Source organism: Nanorana parkeri, unplaced genomic scaffold, assembly GCF_000935625.1.
Source record: "Nanorana parkeri isolate BGI_ZX_2015 unplaced genomic scaffold, ASM93562v1 scaffold653, whole genome shotgun sequence".
Lineage (NCBI taxonomy): Eukaryota > Metazoa > Chordata > Amphibia > Anura > Dicroglossidae > Nanorana > Nanorana parkeri.
In genome coordinates, this window is record NW_017306921.1 from 36,184 (window position 1) to 52,352 (window position 16,169).

The window sequence follows — 16,169 nt, forward strand, 5'->3', positions numbered from 1 at the left end:
CGAGTTGAAGCATATCCAAACCAAAAACAATAATATTGCAGCTTAACAATACTTAAATGTGGTAACTGCATTTGTTTTCTTTGTTTAGGCTTTCCCCCCTTTTAGTTTCACCCATGATCCTTCCAATAACACATGGTCCCTAAGGGGTTGCTCCACTTTTTGAAGGAGCAACAGAACCACCCTTGGACAGCAGCATTGTCAACCTGTGGAGAGAGGAGTGTTAGATGGACAGCAGATTTAGATGGACTTGACTAACAAATTAAATCTGAACTCTATCTAAAACTTTTTAAGCAGTTACAGCAACAGGTTCTTTTTTCTTTTGGGCTAAAGGTTTTATATTTATTAATTTATGACCATGACAGCAGCACCCCTGTCAGAGATAAATGGTTTGTCTCAACCCTCTATCTGCCACTTTTGCTGAACAGCTTGGTCTGTTAAAGTGACACTGATCTCAGGAGTTAAATCTTAAAAATACATTCACGTACCTTAACTAGTAACAAAAATGTATCTTATTTGTGTATCACTCGGCTGTAGATCCTCAAATCATCTCCGAATTGGTGCTGACACTGTCCTTCCTTCTGGAGGGTGGCTACATTTGTTCCCCATGGTCCCTGTGTGTGTTATAAAGTAGCCATCACTCCAAGCTCACTTCCGTGATGGACTACAATCTCATGTTTAGTTTACTAATTTGTATTGAAGATGTAGTCCATCACAGGAGTAAGCTTGGAGCGGTGGCTACGTTACAACACACACAGGGACCATAGGCTAATATGGAGTAAAATTTAGATACTTCTTATATTTAGTTAAAAATAAATTTAAAGGTATATTTACGATTACAAAGCTCCGATAAAGTGGACCAGTACCCCCTTTTATTAAAAATACCATCAGCATACAGCGCTGCATGCTGATATAAAATCATCTTACATTCTTTAGTTAAACAAACTTGTTTTTAATTTACTTACAAATAGAGTTCCATCTACTTCCTGGTCCAGTTCTGGCACAAATGATGTAGTCGTGCCCAAGCTTTGCATCCTGGGAAGGCTACATCAGCATAGCATTGTTGGGAAATCTCATCTGTAGTTTCATGAAATCTCAGGGAAAGGCATTTTCCTCCCCTGAGATGATGTGCATGGTCACATGTCCTAGTCACGTGCCAGAAATCCAGGAAGTAAAGGGAGATCTAGTAATGTGCCCTTAGTTTACATGTCCACTGCCAGAAGACTGGGGAAGAAAAGAGAAATAGGGAATGCAAAGCATACAAAGCCGGCATTTATCTAGAAGTATGTGTTTGTAGATTGTCATTACTAAACATTTCTAAAGCTGTGTTTGTTGTTATTTTAAAGATATGGGTAAAGTTCCTCTTTAATTTGCGTCTTTGTATCTCCCTGTAGTTCAGCTCTAAATATACTGGAAACTGCACATAAAACACGAGTTGAAGCATATCCAAACCAAAAACAATAATATTGCAGCTTAACAATACTTAAATGTGGTAACTGCATTTGTTTTCTTTGTTTAGGCTTTCCCCCCTTTTAGTTTCACCCATGATCCTTCCAATAACACATGGTCCCTAAGGGGTTGCTCCACTTTTTGAAGGAGCAACAGAACCACCCTTGGACAGCAGCATTGTCAACCTGTGGAGAGAGGAGTGTTAGATGGACAGCAGATTTAGATGGACTTGACTAACAAATTAAATCTGAACTCTATCTAAAACTTTTTAAGCAGTTACAGCAACAGGTTCTTTTTTCTTTTGGGCTAAAGGTTTTATATTTATTAATTTATGACCATGACAGCAGCACCCCTGTCAGAGATAAATGGTTTGTCTCAACCCTCTATCTGCCACTTTTGCTGAACAGCTTGGTCTGTTAAAGTGACACTGATCTCAGGAGTTAAATCTTAAAAATACATTCACGTACCTTAACTAGTAACAAAAATGTATCTTATTTGTGTATCACTCGGCTGTAGATCCTCAAATCATCTCCGAATTGGTGCTGACACTGTCCTTCCTTCTGGAGGGTGGCTACATTTGTTCCCCATGGTCCCTGTGTGTGTTATAAAGTAGCCATCACTCCAAGCTCACTTCCGTGATGGACTACAATCTCATGTTTAGTTTACTAATTTGTATTGAAGATGTAGTCCATCACAGGAGTAAGCTTGGAGCGGTGGCTACGTTACAACACACACAGGGACCATGGGGAACAAAAATAGCCACCCTCCAGAAGGAAGGACAGTGACCGCACCAATTCAGAGATGATTTGAGGATTTACAACCAAGTGGTGCACTATAAGCTACATTTTTGTTAATACTTAGAGTACTTGAATTAATTTTTAAGATATAACTTCTGAGTTTAGTTGAAAAATAATAGACTTTCTGCTTGGATCACCAGTAGAAAATAAAGGCGAAAAAAAAAAAAATGAATGCAGCCACCATATCTAACTAGCAAGTTGCAATATACGGTGGGGCAAAAAAGTATTTAGTCAGCCACCAATTGTGCAAGTTCTCCCACTTAAAAAGATGAGAGAGGCCTGTAATTGGCATCATAGGTAGACCTCAACTATGAGAGACAAAATGAGAAAACAAATCTAGACAAATCACATTGGCTGATTTGGAACGAATTTATTATATTAATAACAATATTTATTATTGTTTTGCTTTTGGCAGTAATTAGGGTTTTAAGATCCCTGCCATTATATTTACTGGGGTTTTTCTCATCTGTGTATTCTCTAAACTTCCTGTAAATAGCATTTGGGGAGCATTTTGACAAAAACATATTGGTCTTAGGGATGAATGAAATGTAACTCAGTAAGTAACCTCCAACTTGTAAAATAAACACAGAGATGAGTGACTAACGCAAGAGAAAAACTTTAAAAAATGCACACAATTTAAAATATAAAACTGTGAACCATCTCTAACTCACAACAACCAATCAGAGTTCAGGTAAAGACATATGAACACAGCAGAACCTAGTAGAATCATGGTGTCCAGACTTGGGCTTTAATCATATTTAATTGTATTAAATTATTTTGAATAAATACATAGCTGATCTGGTTTATTTTTACTTTATTTGCTTATCTCCCAATGTACCAGTAATATGTTTACATATATCATTTTTCTTTTTTTTTTTTTTAAAGGTGGAGCAGGAACTAATCTATTATGTCCATGATGATAGTGAAATCTTGCAGGATAATTTTACAATAATTCTGAATAATACAGAGCTTTCCAAGCAAAGTCTCCCACAGGCCATTTTTGTGTCTGTTATTCCCATTAATGATGAACACCCAGTGATAACAGCCAACAACATATTTCGAGTAAGTATGTAAAATAGAGAAGAGACCCCACACTGATACTGAACTGTCTGTATTGTACCACAGGAGCCAGCCCAGGTTTTTCTTGTGTTCTTCCTTTGTTGGGTTCTAGTAAGTTTACTTCACTTGTTTGTCATGTTTCTGCAGTAACACAACGTGGATCTAACATTTAACATTAGAACCATGTTGATTTTGGTAGCACAGTGTGCTTACCATGACTGTTATAAAGTGAATCTGTTACTTGAAAGCATTTTTGTGACATTTTAATGTTCTATTTTTTAATGATTTTATTCTGGAATTATAGATTCTTCCAGTGCCTATCTGTATATCATGCAGTGTTGATAGGAATATTAACATACAGTGGATGCAATAACCCATCAATAGTATTAGTACAAATGCAAATACATTTCCAGTGTACAGAAATATATGTAAATATTATTATGCAGTGTATAGTTAAAGTGACACTAAACTCAAGAGGTAAATCCTAAAAATACATTCAAGTACCCTAACTATTAACAGAAATAAATGTATCTTATTTGTGTATCACTAAACTGTAGATCCTCAAATCATCTCTGAATTCCTTCTGGAGGGGGGCTACTTTTGTTCCCCATGGTCCCTGTATGTGTTTAAAGTAGCCAGCGCTCTGAGCTCCCTCCTGTGATGGACTACAATCTCACATTTAGTGTACTTATTTGTATTGATATTGTAGTCCATAAATCAAATAGTGCAAACCCCACCAATATAACAATTGGCCACAAAAAAAAAACATTCCAGGTGTATTTAAACAAAAGGTGTGCAAAGTCCCTACTGCCATAGTCAAACCTACAGCTCTGCAATAAGCAAAGATCTTGCTCCTTCCAGATTAGAGAGCTCTGGCTCTGAATCAGCGGGGGGCATGCCAGACCTCTGCAGAGAGATCACTGCTTTCTCACTGAAAGTAGAGCGCCCACGCTGCAGCTGCTGGCAAGGGGCAGGCTTTTCTATCCAGACTGTCACTGCTTTGGTAAAACAAAAACAAAAAATTTAATATATTAAACACCTTTTGTTGTGATGCATCTAGAATCTATTTTAGCTAATTTTAAACTAAAGGTTCAGCTTTAACCCCTTCATGACTGAGGCCCTTTTTTCCATTTTTGCACCCATGTTATATTCCACATTTTAGGCCTGAAAATGACGTAAAACCCCCCAACATTATATATTTTCTGAATGCCAAGACCCTATAGAATAAAATGGTGGTAGTTGAAAATTTTTATGTTGCGCAATATTAGCGCAACTCCTTATTAAACCCCAACAGTCTAATCTTTGCTTTCTTGTAGCCTAAAAACATTGCTTTTCAGGTTCACCAGATAGTACAGCTCTGGCTGTACTTTAGGGCTGCAACTAACGGTTATTTTCATAATCGATTAATCGGCGGATTATTTTTTCGATTTTTCCGATAAAAAAAATTAAATACTATCTTTTATTTAAAATACACAAATAGAGTGTTACAAACAAGTTTATTAAGTCTGTTGATCTGCGCTTGTGGATGATATTCCCTGCTATGGGTGATAAAGCTGCCACAATATAGACAAACAAGTCCCAAATGTGAATAGCGATTGTGTGGCACTAGATACCCTGGTGCAACTAAAAAATATTAATATGAACTCAAATCCTATGCAAAATCATATATGCATGTTAACAAATATACCAATATTGTGCAAACAATATTATACAGAAGAGGTGTACCTCAAAGTAACGTGTATACTGTAAATACATTCGAATTGGTGTGACATAAGACTGGATAAATAACCATCCAGATTAAAACTTGCTTAGTAATCCTCCCAGTGCCACACATGAATCCACCTGGGGCAATGCGCAATCACCACATAAACATCGTTTTAAACTTTGTAGGTAGCCTGAAGTCGGTATTGGATCAAAAGGTCCCCAGCTTTTTCTCCCATATGTTAAGAGATGTTGTTCCACATGCGGTAAAAAATCAAAGGGAACTCCTCATGGCGCAGTATAAACAGTTTATTTGATAAAACAAAGTAGAGACTCACATGTAAAAAACCAGCCGGCTTATATCCCAAGAACACCCGTGCTTACTTCTGCATTAGCTGTGACATCAGATAGGCCTGCCCCGACGCGTTTTGTCACTTAGGACGTTCTCAAGGGGAATGCAGGTCTCGAACATGCATTCCCCTAGAGAACGTCCTATTTACAAACAAGTTTACTTCAGAATAAAGCAATTTTTAAAAAACACTGTAATGCACGGCATTGCGGTACCGGTCATTCCAGTGCGGCAATTGCACTGCGTGCGGCACGTTTTGGCAGCCATTCGAATGAATGCAGGGGTCTGTGTCCATGGAGCCAATGAAACACTGGTGCCCATCGTGGAGGAGAGAACTACGGAATCCACACCAACTAATCGATAATGAGAATTGTTGACAACAATTCTCATTATCGATTAGTTGGTTGCAGCCCTACTGTACTTAACGCCCCCCACCAGCATAAGCGTTGCAAGTATGACAGACCCCAGTATTGTTTTTGGCAGAGGCCATAGGTATAGTTGGAGCTGTATTATCAGATACTGCTAAGCAATAACTGAAAGCAAATATTAGATTACTACATGCACAAAAAAATGCATACTAAGCCCTCAAAAACTATAAAGTTGGTGGTGCCTTGCATTGGGCTTTAATATCAAAATAAATGTTTGGGGTTTTTTCCTGCCATGTAGTAGGCAAAGGTTTCTCAGGTTCATTGAAATATAATCAATATTTTATCCCTCTGCAAAGTTAAATATGCTTAATATAGGAAATCTGCTTACATTTACAGTACTGATAATAAATGTGCAGACGTCCTGGAGGTGTTTCAGTTTATTAGCTTTACAAAGGTAAACGTCTGATAATATGAAAGGTACAATAGGGTTTGAAGCTCCGTAACATGGATCTATGAAGACATACCGTGATATATAAAGCACCTGATATAAAGCACCTGTTTCGCTTGTCTTTTAGGTCTGGGTTGGCTCAGTGACTGAAGTGACATCTAATGATCTGTTGGCTGAAGATAAGGACACGCCCCCAGCTGACCTGGTGTTCTTTATCACACCGCCTAGCAATGGTTACCTGGCACTCAAATCCTATCCAAATCGGAGCATTCTCAATTTCACCCAGCAGCACATAAATGATGGGCATCTGGTGTTTGTACACAATGGTGAGCGAATTATTTAATTTTTTTCTAGTTTATGGTGGATTTCCGTGTACATGTGTCTCCCAATCTCTTATATTGTGAAATATTGGTTCAAAGAAGCATAGTAGAATTTTGGAAGTGTTAGCTGAAATGTATTATTTACCTATTTTTTTTATCTCCTGGGAAATTTCACCTCTTAGCTCATTAGGTCACAGGTCTGCCCACCTGTTCTGTGCAGTATAGGGGGGCCAATTTTAATGTGTGGATGCACATAACCTTACAGGCATGTGCAATCACTGCATCATTCACTGAGCTATGCATATCATTTTAATGTATATTTTATTAAAGGAGTACTAATGTGGGTAAGGTTTTTCCCCATAGGTCTCCTTAGGGTAACAGGAGGACACAAACTAGCGTCCTCCCGTCACATCTCCTTTAAGGCTGTCTGACTTCATTTTTTTTTCAGAGACTTGGTACAAGTATGAAGCCAATAAGGTCAAAATTCCCAGACTGAATACCTATTTTTATCATCAAGTTAGCAAGTTTTAAAGTGAAACCTAACCCATATTTTCTCAATTTGCCAGCAGAAAGGATTTTTATTGCAGTAGGGACAATGTCTCTTCTACAATAAAGCATCCTTACCTTCATCCTCACAAGATGCTTTAGGATGTACAGTGAGCTGCGCATGCGTGGGAGTTATACCATCCTTAAAAAGAGAGTTTTACAACCAGAGTCCAGACCCAATTTACATTAACCCCTATCTGGGGAAAAGAATCACTATAGTTTGGGGCTTTCAACAACCCTCTACTGTGAGAAACATACTAGAAAAAAGAAATGAAATGATCTACAGAAGATCAGATCAAACACAGTAGAATGAGGGTCGGAACTGTAGTACAAAAATATAAATTTTATTTGTCATATTTTAAAATACGGGTCATGAACACAGACCAGCAATCCACCACCAAAAACCCAGGGTTAAAAACCAGTTAATGATCAAAGACACACTCACTACAAAGACAGACAACCATGGACCAGCTGATTAATGTGAGCATATGAACCAGTGTAGCTCTAAAGATAAGGCTGACAGCGCTGAATGAAAAGAGATGTTACAATATCACAAATAACACTAGATTTGCTGCTGAAGGTAAAGTATCCTTTCCAAGTAATATGGAAGTCAATGTGCGCTCTGTGCAATGATGTTGCTAAACAGTTTTCTTTGAAGTTTCAGTTGATTGTATACTGCTGCAAATAGGATACAGGGGTCCTTGTGCAAAACCAGCTCTGTTTGCTGTGATAACGTCCCATAAATGTAAAGATTAATGGTCTCCTCGTGTGTGAGCACAACAGAAGTAAATCTCCAAGTGTACCATTTAAAAGTCCAACATATGAGTACTCACATGCACCATGTAGTTCCGGGAAAGGATACTTTGCCTTCAGCAGCAAATAGAGTGTTATTTGTGATATTGTAACATATCTTTTCATTCAGCAATATCAGCCTTATTTTTTAGAGCTACACCGGTTCATATGCTCACATTAATCAGCTGGTCCATGGTTGTCTGTCTTTGTAGTGAGTGTGTTTTTGATCATTAACTGTTTTTTAACCCTGGGTTTTTGGTGGTGGATTGCTGGTCTGTGTTCATGACCCGTATTTTAAAATATGACAAATAAAATTAATATTTTTGTACTACAGTTGGCATTCCGACCCTCATTCTACTGTATTTGATCTGATCTTCTGTAGATCATTTCATTTCTTTTTTTGAGTTATGCCATCCTTGCTTGACCATCCTTGCTTGACCAATCAAGATGGCTGAAGTCCCTGAACCCAGAAGAAGCTGGGGAGAAGATGATGGCACTGGCGAGAAAGCTTGTGAAAATCGCATTGCTGGAGAAGTGAGTTTTAGAATGTTCCACTTTACAGCAAGCATTATAGTATTATTGTGAAGCTTTATATTCATTCTCTCTACTCCTTCAAACCAGTTTTTTTTTTTTTTGTTTGGGGAAAAAAAAAAAATATCTCTATCAATACCTTTTCCCTGCAGTTTAGTGACATCACAGGTCCTTTCACTTCAGTGGACAGTCCTTCATCCTAGACCGAGCAGCATTCTTGCGGGCACATGTAACCACCGCTCAGTTCATGTGAGACCGGGCTGCGTGATGTAATTGACAGCCTGGGCTCAAAGGAAGTGGGTTGGATGACATTGACCATCAGTCAGAAGAAGAATGGCAATAAGGAGTGGTGAGTTTGCTGGGGACAGCACCAGACAGTAGGTAAGTATTCCAACTGTTGGGAAATGGACATGCTGTTCCATTTTAATACATTTCTGATTCATAATTGTAATTTGCTGTTAACTGGTTGAAATGTTTTTACCAGAACCAGTTAGGAAAATGAAGAAGGTTACATGACACTCCCTTGTGGTGCAGGAACACTCATGGTTTACCAAACCAGCCTTTGAGGTAAAATCACCAGGGTTGCTGATGTTGTGCTCTTTGTCGGTTGTCTTTCAGGACCAATGTCTGGGGGTTTCAACTTCCAGGTTACAGATAGTTTGAATTTTGCACCAAGACAAATTTTCAGCATCACTGCAAGAACCCTGGTTATAAATCTTGAAGTAAATAAAGGTCTTGGTGTATTTCCAGGTAAATTCCACAACTATATCAATAACCTTTTTTTTTTTTTTTTTTTTGTAGAACTTCTTTCGACGGACCGGATCGTGGTGGGGACACCTGTCTGTTTACTTCAGATTCCCTATAGACACACATGGGGTCTGGCACTTTCCATTTTTTCCTCCCATCGCAAGATGGCGGAAAAAACTGTACGGACATGGATGTAACAGCGGTGACATCCGATCTATACTGCTGTGATCAGGAGAGGATCTGTTGACGGATCCTCTCCTGATCAGCTGGTCTGAAAGGGCCTTACTCAGTATTGTAAACGTAAGGCAGTCCACAGCGTTATATGGTCTTTGATTTTGTGGTAACCTAATGCTAATAATAGGAGTCAGTTGAATGTTTGCTAAGAATCCAACCACTATCCCTCGCAGTGCACATGTGTGCTCCTGTCTTCCACATAGACATGCTGAAATGCTGTTGACTGAAAGATTTGAAGCATTAACAACAGCAGCACAAATTCAATTTTTCAGTATTCAGCGCTGAGGTACTTTCACTGACATTCATTCCGTCATGCGACGCTGTACCGAAATTCATTTTATATGATTTTTGGGGGACAGATAGAGCTTTATTTTTGTTGTATTTAATCAACACTGGGATTTTTATTTTTTACTATCTAACAAAAAAGTGCCAAAAAGTTTTGGGAAAAAAAAGGTATTATGTTTTCAAACATTTTATTATGACCCAAATTTTTGATCAAATATAAAAGACGGGGCCACATTGGGTAAATAGTCACCAAACACGTCAAGTTTTAAAATTGCGCGCACTCGCAAAATCACGAAAAACTACCATTCCCAAAATTGACCATAGGTGACGCTTTAAAAGCTTTTACTGCTCATCAGTTAAGTGTTAACAGTGATTGATGGCCCCACGATTATGGCTCATGCGCTGATGTTCACTGTGATATATAACAAGTGCGGTGCAATGGGCGCAATTATCATTATTGTACGTAGGTGCACCCAACACTGCCCTCTCCACAGTGCTGCTGTACAAGGCTGGCTCCATTGCTCCTCCATAGAGTGGAGCCACCCTAACACATCAGGATGTGTGTTAGGCCTCATTCACATTGCCGTATGGAGGCGTATTTTTGCGCTGCGTAAAGATGCGCAAAAATAAAGTGGAAGCGAGATGCGTGGAAGTGGAAGCGAGGGCTCTGAATTTCTGCGTGTATTACGCGCATACAGTACATTAAAGTTTCTATGAAAAATTATGCATGTTGGGTTTGCATACAATTCACGCCTATACTCGCATACATACACGCACATATATACGCGATTATACGCATTTACAAATATGCATACAATTTTGCTCTTGCGTTGTGTGTGAATGAGGCCTTACTGGCCGGATCACCAGGTAAAGAAAACATAAAAAAAGAGAAATGCAGCCGCCACATTTAAGGGCTGGTAAACTGCAATATATTTAATTTATGTTTTTGGGTTAGGCTTTTAGATCCTTCCTTTGAAGAAACAATAAAACAAAACAAACATTGATTAATTCTTGGAAATATATAATTTAGTCGCTAAAGATTTAATGTAAAGTGTTTAATCAGTTTATGACCACAATATTCCTTTTTAAACCTTCACACACAATTGCCAATGTCACATTAATAAACATTAACTGTGTTGCAGCAGTAAATTAGGAATGTGTAAGGTTGGCCATACACTGTAATATTTTCTTTATTCAACCTGCGGCCTGAACAAAGAAAATCTAAGCGGGAGATTGCTTGATCAACGCTTGTAAGAACAAAGAACATATAACAGATTCCTCCATCAATGCTTATGAGTGTTGATCAAGCAATCTCCCGCTGACTTCATTGTATTCTGATGGTGGCCGCCAGCTGCTGTCAGCATACCCAATCAGAGTTGGCAGCTGATTGGCTGCCGCCTTTGTTCATTTGAAGATCTTCCAACCGGCTCCTTCGATCAGCTGATCGAGGGATGTCAACCGAAAAGGTGTTGACTGAAGCCCACTGCAAATTTTCGAGAACCAGCCGAAATTCCCTTAGTGTTTGGCCAGCTTAACTGTGCATGTTTTACTGCCTCACTGTCAAACTGAAACATTAGTCACAGAGCTATAGTCAAGCTGACGCTACTAAATTTGGTCTGGGTGTGTAAGCTTTAAGGTCCTCTGGTTGTAAAAGGGTTAAATTAGAAGTTCTTTGTGTTATTTAGTGTTGCGCTTCTTCTATTTACTACTTGGATCCTTATCTATACATTTGGTGTACATGGTGCAGTATGAATTCATATATATGTTTTCATTGTCCAGGAACACGGAGGGTCATATCTTCTGAGGTATTAAAAGCTTTTACCAATGATCAGAGTGACAAGAATAACAGGACAATAACCTTCCAGGTGTCCAGCCCTCCAAAACATGGGCGAATCTTAAAATTGGAACTGGAAAATGCAACAGGAGAAGTGACGAGCTTTACCCAGTTGATGGTGAGCTTCATTTTATATGCCATTTACACTATATACATTATTGTGGGGACAGTCTAAGAGCTGTTCTAAAATACAAAGCAGATCTGTAAACACATCAGACCATGAAGCTAATTTTTGAGAACATATGTAAAATTAACTACAGCAGTGTTTGAACTGTTGCCCGTAGCAATCAGATTCCTTGCTTTATTTTGATGGTGTAACCTGATTTGTTAGTATGAGACCTTTACTGCTGCCTAACTATTCATGTATTGTATCAAAAGTTTGCTCTGCTGAAACCAACCTATCCAGTATCAGCTGCATTTTCACTTGTGGAGGTTGTCTGTACAGCCTAGGCTGAGAAACTTTAGCTGTGGGAGGCGAGCTTCTGTGCTAGGCATGCAGTCTCCAGGGAGGACTTGGAGAGTTGGAGCTGGTTGGAGGAGGAGTGGGCTCCCTGATGTCTACCGGGCCAGTTCTCCTTGTGGGTGATCTGGCTCGCACTGCCATACAAGGCTAAAAGCCCTCTAATAAGCATGCTAAAAGGACTGCTTGGTCACTTCCTACCACTGCACTGCTATCGTCACATGGCATGCAAAATGTTATTTTAAACAAAACGTTTTCAAACCCAATCTCTCACAAGACTCTGGTATGAACTGGTATTTTTTTTTTTTGTTGTTGTGTTTTTTGCAAAGAATGCAAAAAGTGGCTAATATCACTATTAGGCGAGCCATAGACAAGCAGATATGTCACCAAGAATGTCTAATGGAGAGGACTGTTCATTCTACTTGCCTGGTGCAGTGCATGGTGAGTCTTAACAGCCACCGCCAAAGCCTTAGTACACCAAGATGTCGAATTATACCTGTGCCATTTGCTCTCCATATTTGTTCTGTACCCGTGAAGGTGTGTGTGCATGGACACTTTGTTCACAGGCCCCAGTAGAAAATGCTGGTTGAACCCTCTAGAAGTGTTGTAAACCGGTTTTGCTAGTACCCATGGTCATAGAGAAATATAGTCCTGCGTTGTAAGCATCTGATTACTGTCATTTGACAAAGTATTGTTGCTTTAACAATGATTTTTTTTATGACAATGTTGTTTCACTTACCTTCAGTGAGAAATTAGGATCTTTTCTGTCTTGCACAGGTTGATGAGGGGATGATCTTGTATGAACATAAAGATACAGAAGCTGTAGTGTGGAGTACACAGGATTCCTTCTCTTTCACGGTGGTCTCACCTCCTGCCATGCTAGAAAACCAGAAGTTCCTCATCGCTATATCTTATGAGATTGATGATCCGAACAGGCCAACCCGCCTCATTGCAAATAATGGTACTTTTTTGTTATAATTATTAAAAGGTATTCCCCAAACAGATAAAGAAAATATTCTTATAAAATCAGGCTTCCCTCAACAAATGTTTACATGGTTTAATTGTGAATTCTCCTCTTCCTGTCTCTATTCTGCTTAATTCAAAAGGCTGGCGGTGACAAAAGGGGTACAGAGGACAAAAATGTAGATGCAGCTCAAAACAAGTCTTTCTGTCTTCTGCTAGGCCTGCACTTCCTTTGTGCTTACAATAGTTAGAAACAATATTTTGCACATAATTGTGGTATAAGCAAAACCTTATATAATGAAAAACAAATAAAATTGGAATATTCTTGAGTCATCCTTCACTAACCAAGTACATTATATTAAAGCCACTGGTCAGATTCTCACCTCTGTGATTATGCCTGTTATCTGCATTGTGCTACCTGGGTAGCTGTGTGATAATTTGACCTCTAGGAACATGGGCAAAATAGAGAACAATTCAGCTTGTTAGGTAATGTTTTCTATGGGCATCTCTAACGTGTCTAGTCTGTCACAATAGGCACCCATGAATACTTACTTTCTGCTGTGATAAATCTATGAGCTCCGTATAGTTGCTTGGTATCCAGAAAGATTACATGTGAGCTCTTGAAAACTAGCTGGAGGTTTTTGAATTGAGTATTCTGTTTAAGCTTCCACCTTATAATCCCCTTTCATTATTTTGTATAGGTGCTTCTGTTTTGGAAGGACAAAAAATTCAAATAGACAAGTCAAAGCTGGATGCCTCCAATCTGCTAGTCAGGCTGCCAGAATCTCAACGAGCCGCATACGAAGTTTGGTTCCAGGTGACCACGTTACCCAAACATGGTGTGATCATAGTTGGAGACAGGAATATCACTAAAGAAAAGCCCAACTTTTCCCAGTACATTGTCAATAAATTTGGGATTACCTATGCACACAATGGAGCAGAGTCACCTACAGATAACTTCACTTTTGCCACATGGCTCAATTTAAAAAGTAAATCTGCTGTTAAGCCAGACTTTGATGTTATAGAGGAGATATTTAATATCGCTGTAATACCTGTTAATGACCAACCACCCGAGCTTAAAACAAAACGGCCCATTCTTAGAGTTCTGCAAGGGAAAATGGTGGCCTTAGGCCCAGAAAACCTGAATGTTGAAGATCTGGATAATCCTCCAGAAGATATAACATACACAGTAATAAGTGCACCAAATAATGGCTTCTTGGCCAAATTGGACAACCTAAATGAAACCATTCAGCATTTTACACAAGCAGATATTAATAATGGAGACCTCTGGTTTGTACAAGATGGAAGCCCAAGCTCAGGAGTGTTCTACTTCAGTGTGACAGATGGCAAACATAAACCATTATATAAACTTTTCAATCTAGATGTTACACCAGTTTCCATAACTTTGGTTAACAAAACAAATCTAGTCCTTGTCCAAGGACAGACCTTTGCAACAGTTACAAATACAAATCTAGCAGCTACTACAGATGGAAAGAGCACAGTGATTAATTTTGAGATGTCAGAGCCACCCAGATTTGGCAGTATTTTAATTAACAACACACCTGTGACAAACTTTGATCAGTTAGAAATAGATTCTGGCAAAGTAACATACCTCATGAGCAACTTTACTGTATCTCAAGACAGTTTAGAATTGATCATCTTTACTTCAGAAAGCAATCTCACAGGACAGGTGCTAAACATCACTGTGGAGCCTCTAGTAGATATTGCTGTTGGACTAAAAATACCAACAGGTGTAAAGTATATTTTAAAAACTGGGGACCTGAATGCAACAGAACTAGCGACTTTGACCAGCAGTGACCCAGAATACTCCGTAGTAAATGCACCGACATATGGTAGACTAGTAAGAAGAAAGATGTCTAAAAAAGACACATATGAAGACATTGAAAAGTTCACACATAGTGACATTGAAGCTGGACATATATCGTTGCATGTTGATGCCAATGTGACAGATCAGGATATGATCAACGATTCATTTGCCTTCATGCTAAAAGCTAAGAACGTGCCACCCGCTCTGGGATACTTCACTTATTCTGTGGTCCCGTATGATCCAGCACTTATAGACTCTTCAACAACTGTAGCATCTATTTCAGTCACCACATCTGCTCTATTGTACACTGGCCTTAGCCATGAGAAAAGGACAACCAGTCACTGGTTGAACATAAATGTAACAGAAGCTCCCATAAAGAGGTTTGGCAATCGCAATCGATGGGGAAATCAAAGACATGATGAGCCAACTCCCTCTCTGGATGTAACAACCACAAGGTCTTCTGTTCAAGACACCACAATTAAACAAACTACAGATAGTCCTGAAGCAGAACCTAGCCAAACCAACCCTCTTTCAATCATAATTCCTCTGGTAGTTCTCATTGTCCTGTTGCTGGCCATTATTTTTATTGTTTGGTTTCTTCTTAGGAAACGAAGGGCAAAAAAGGCTCAACCTCATGTCAGAAGCCACTCCTACAGCATGGTACCTCAGGTTCCTTCTCCATACACTGAAAGAAGTACCACTGTGCCATGCGTGACTGTAACTCCCCTACAAAAACCCGATGATTATTGCTCTGCAAGCCCCCTTTTGCCACCCAGGCATGACCATTTACTTACAAATTCTGCTCCACCGTTTGGTGGTGACACTCATCAGAAGACCTGGTTGCAGATGGACCCAGAAATGATACAACATTGCAGAAAAACGAATCCCACCCTTAAAATTAATCAATACTGGGTGTGACAAGGCAATACTCACAAACTTTTATACTAATATATTTTATAAATATGTATATTTTTGGTATTTACCAAAATAGCCAATTTATTCACAAGGTGCACAAGTTAATGTAAAGGTAAAGGCAATCAGTCCAGTCTAGGAGCCAGTAGATTCTTGTAGACCACATGACATCATGTGTTTCCCCTGACTACTAGAGGAAAAGCTCTAAAAAGTCATATGTCAGCTGTGCGGTTTTAGCTGTGTCGGCTGCTTAGCTTCTGAAAAATGTCCAGATGTGATTATTTATTTGTCTGTAGTCTGTGAAAGACATATTTCTGTATACTAGTGTGCATATTTTATTAGCAGTCATTTATTATGCTACCTCTTTGCTGGTACTGGACTACAATAAATGACTGTTAAATGTAATAGACGGCACGTTACTGATGTTGAATATTTAATGCCACTATTGACATGTTTGTGTTGACATTTCTCATGAAGATTTTAAAAACCTTTGGTTTGCTTTGATAGATGAAAAGTTGTACTACTGACATGTATTTATTTATTTATGGT

At 38.9% G+C, this 16,169-nt stretch overlaps 1 protein-coding gene across 1 annotated transcript in view; it reads left to right on the forward strand.

The window, feature by feature from the left end:
- Positions 1–15,825, forward strand: part of LOC108792524 (chondroitin sulfate proteoglycan 4-like) — a 35,327-nt gene extending 19,502 nt beyond the window's left edge. The window contains exons 5-10 of the mRNA XM_018563317.1: positions 3,129–3,305; positions 6,296–6,494; positions 8,976–9,107; positions 11,403–11,575; positions 12,695–12,878; positions 13,582–15,825. Coding sequence (XP_018418819.1) covers positions 3,129–3,305; positions 6,296–6,494; positions 8,976–9,107; positions 11,403–11,575; positions 12,695–12,878; positions 13,582–15,626 — 2,910 coding nt within the window. The 3' untranslated portion in view covers positions 15,627–15,825. The remainder of the gene's footprint in view (positions 1–3,128; positions 3,306–6,295; positions 6,495–8,975; positions 9,108–11,402; positions 11,576–12,694; positions 12,879–13,581) is intronic.
- Positions 15,826–16,169: the final 344 nt, after the last annotated feature.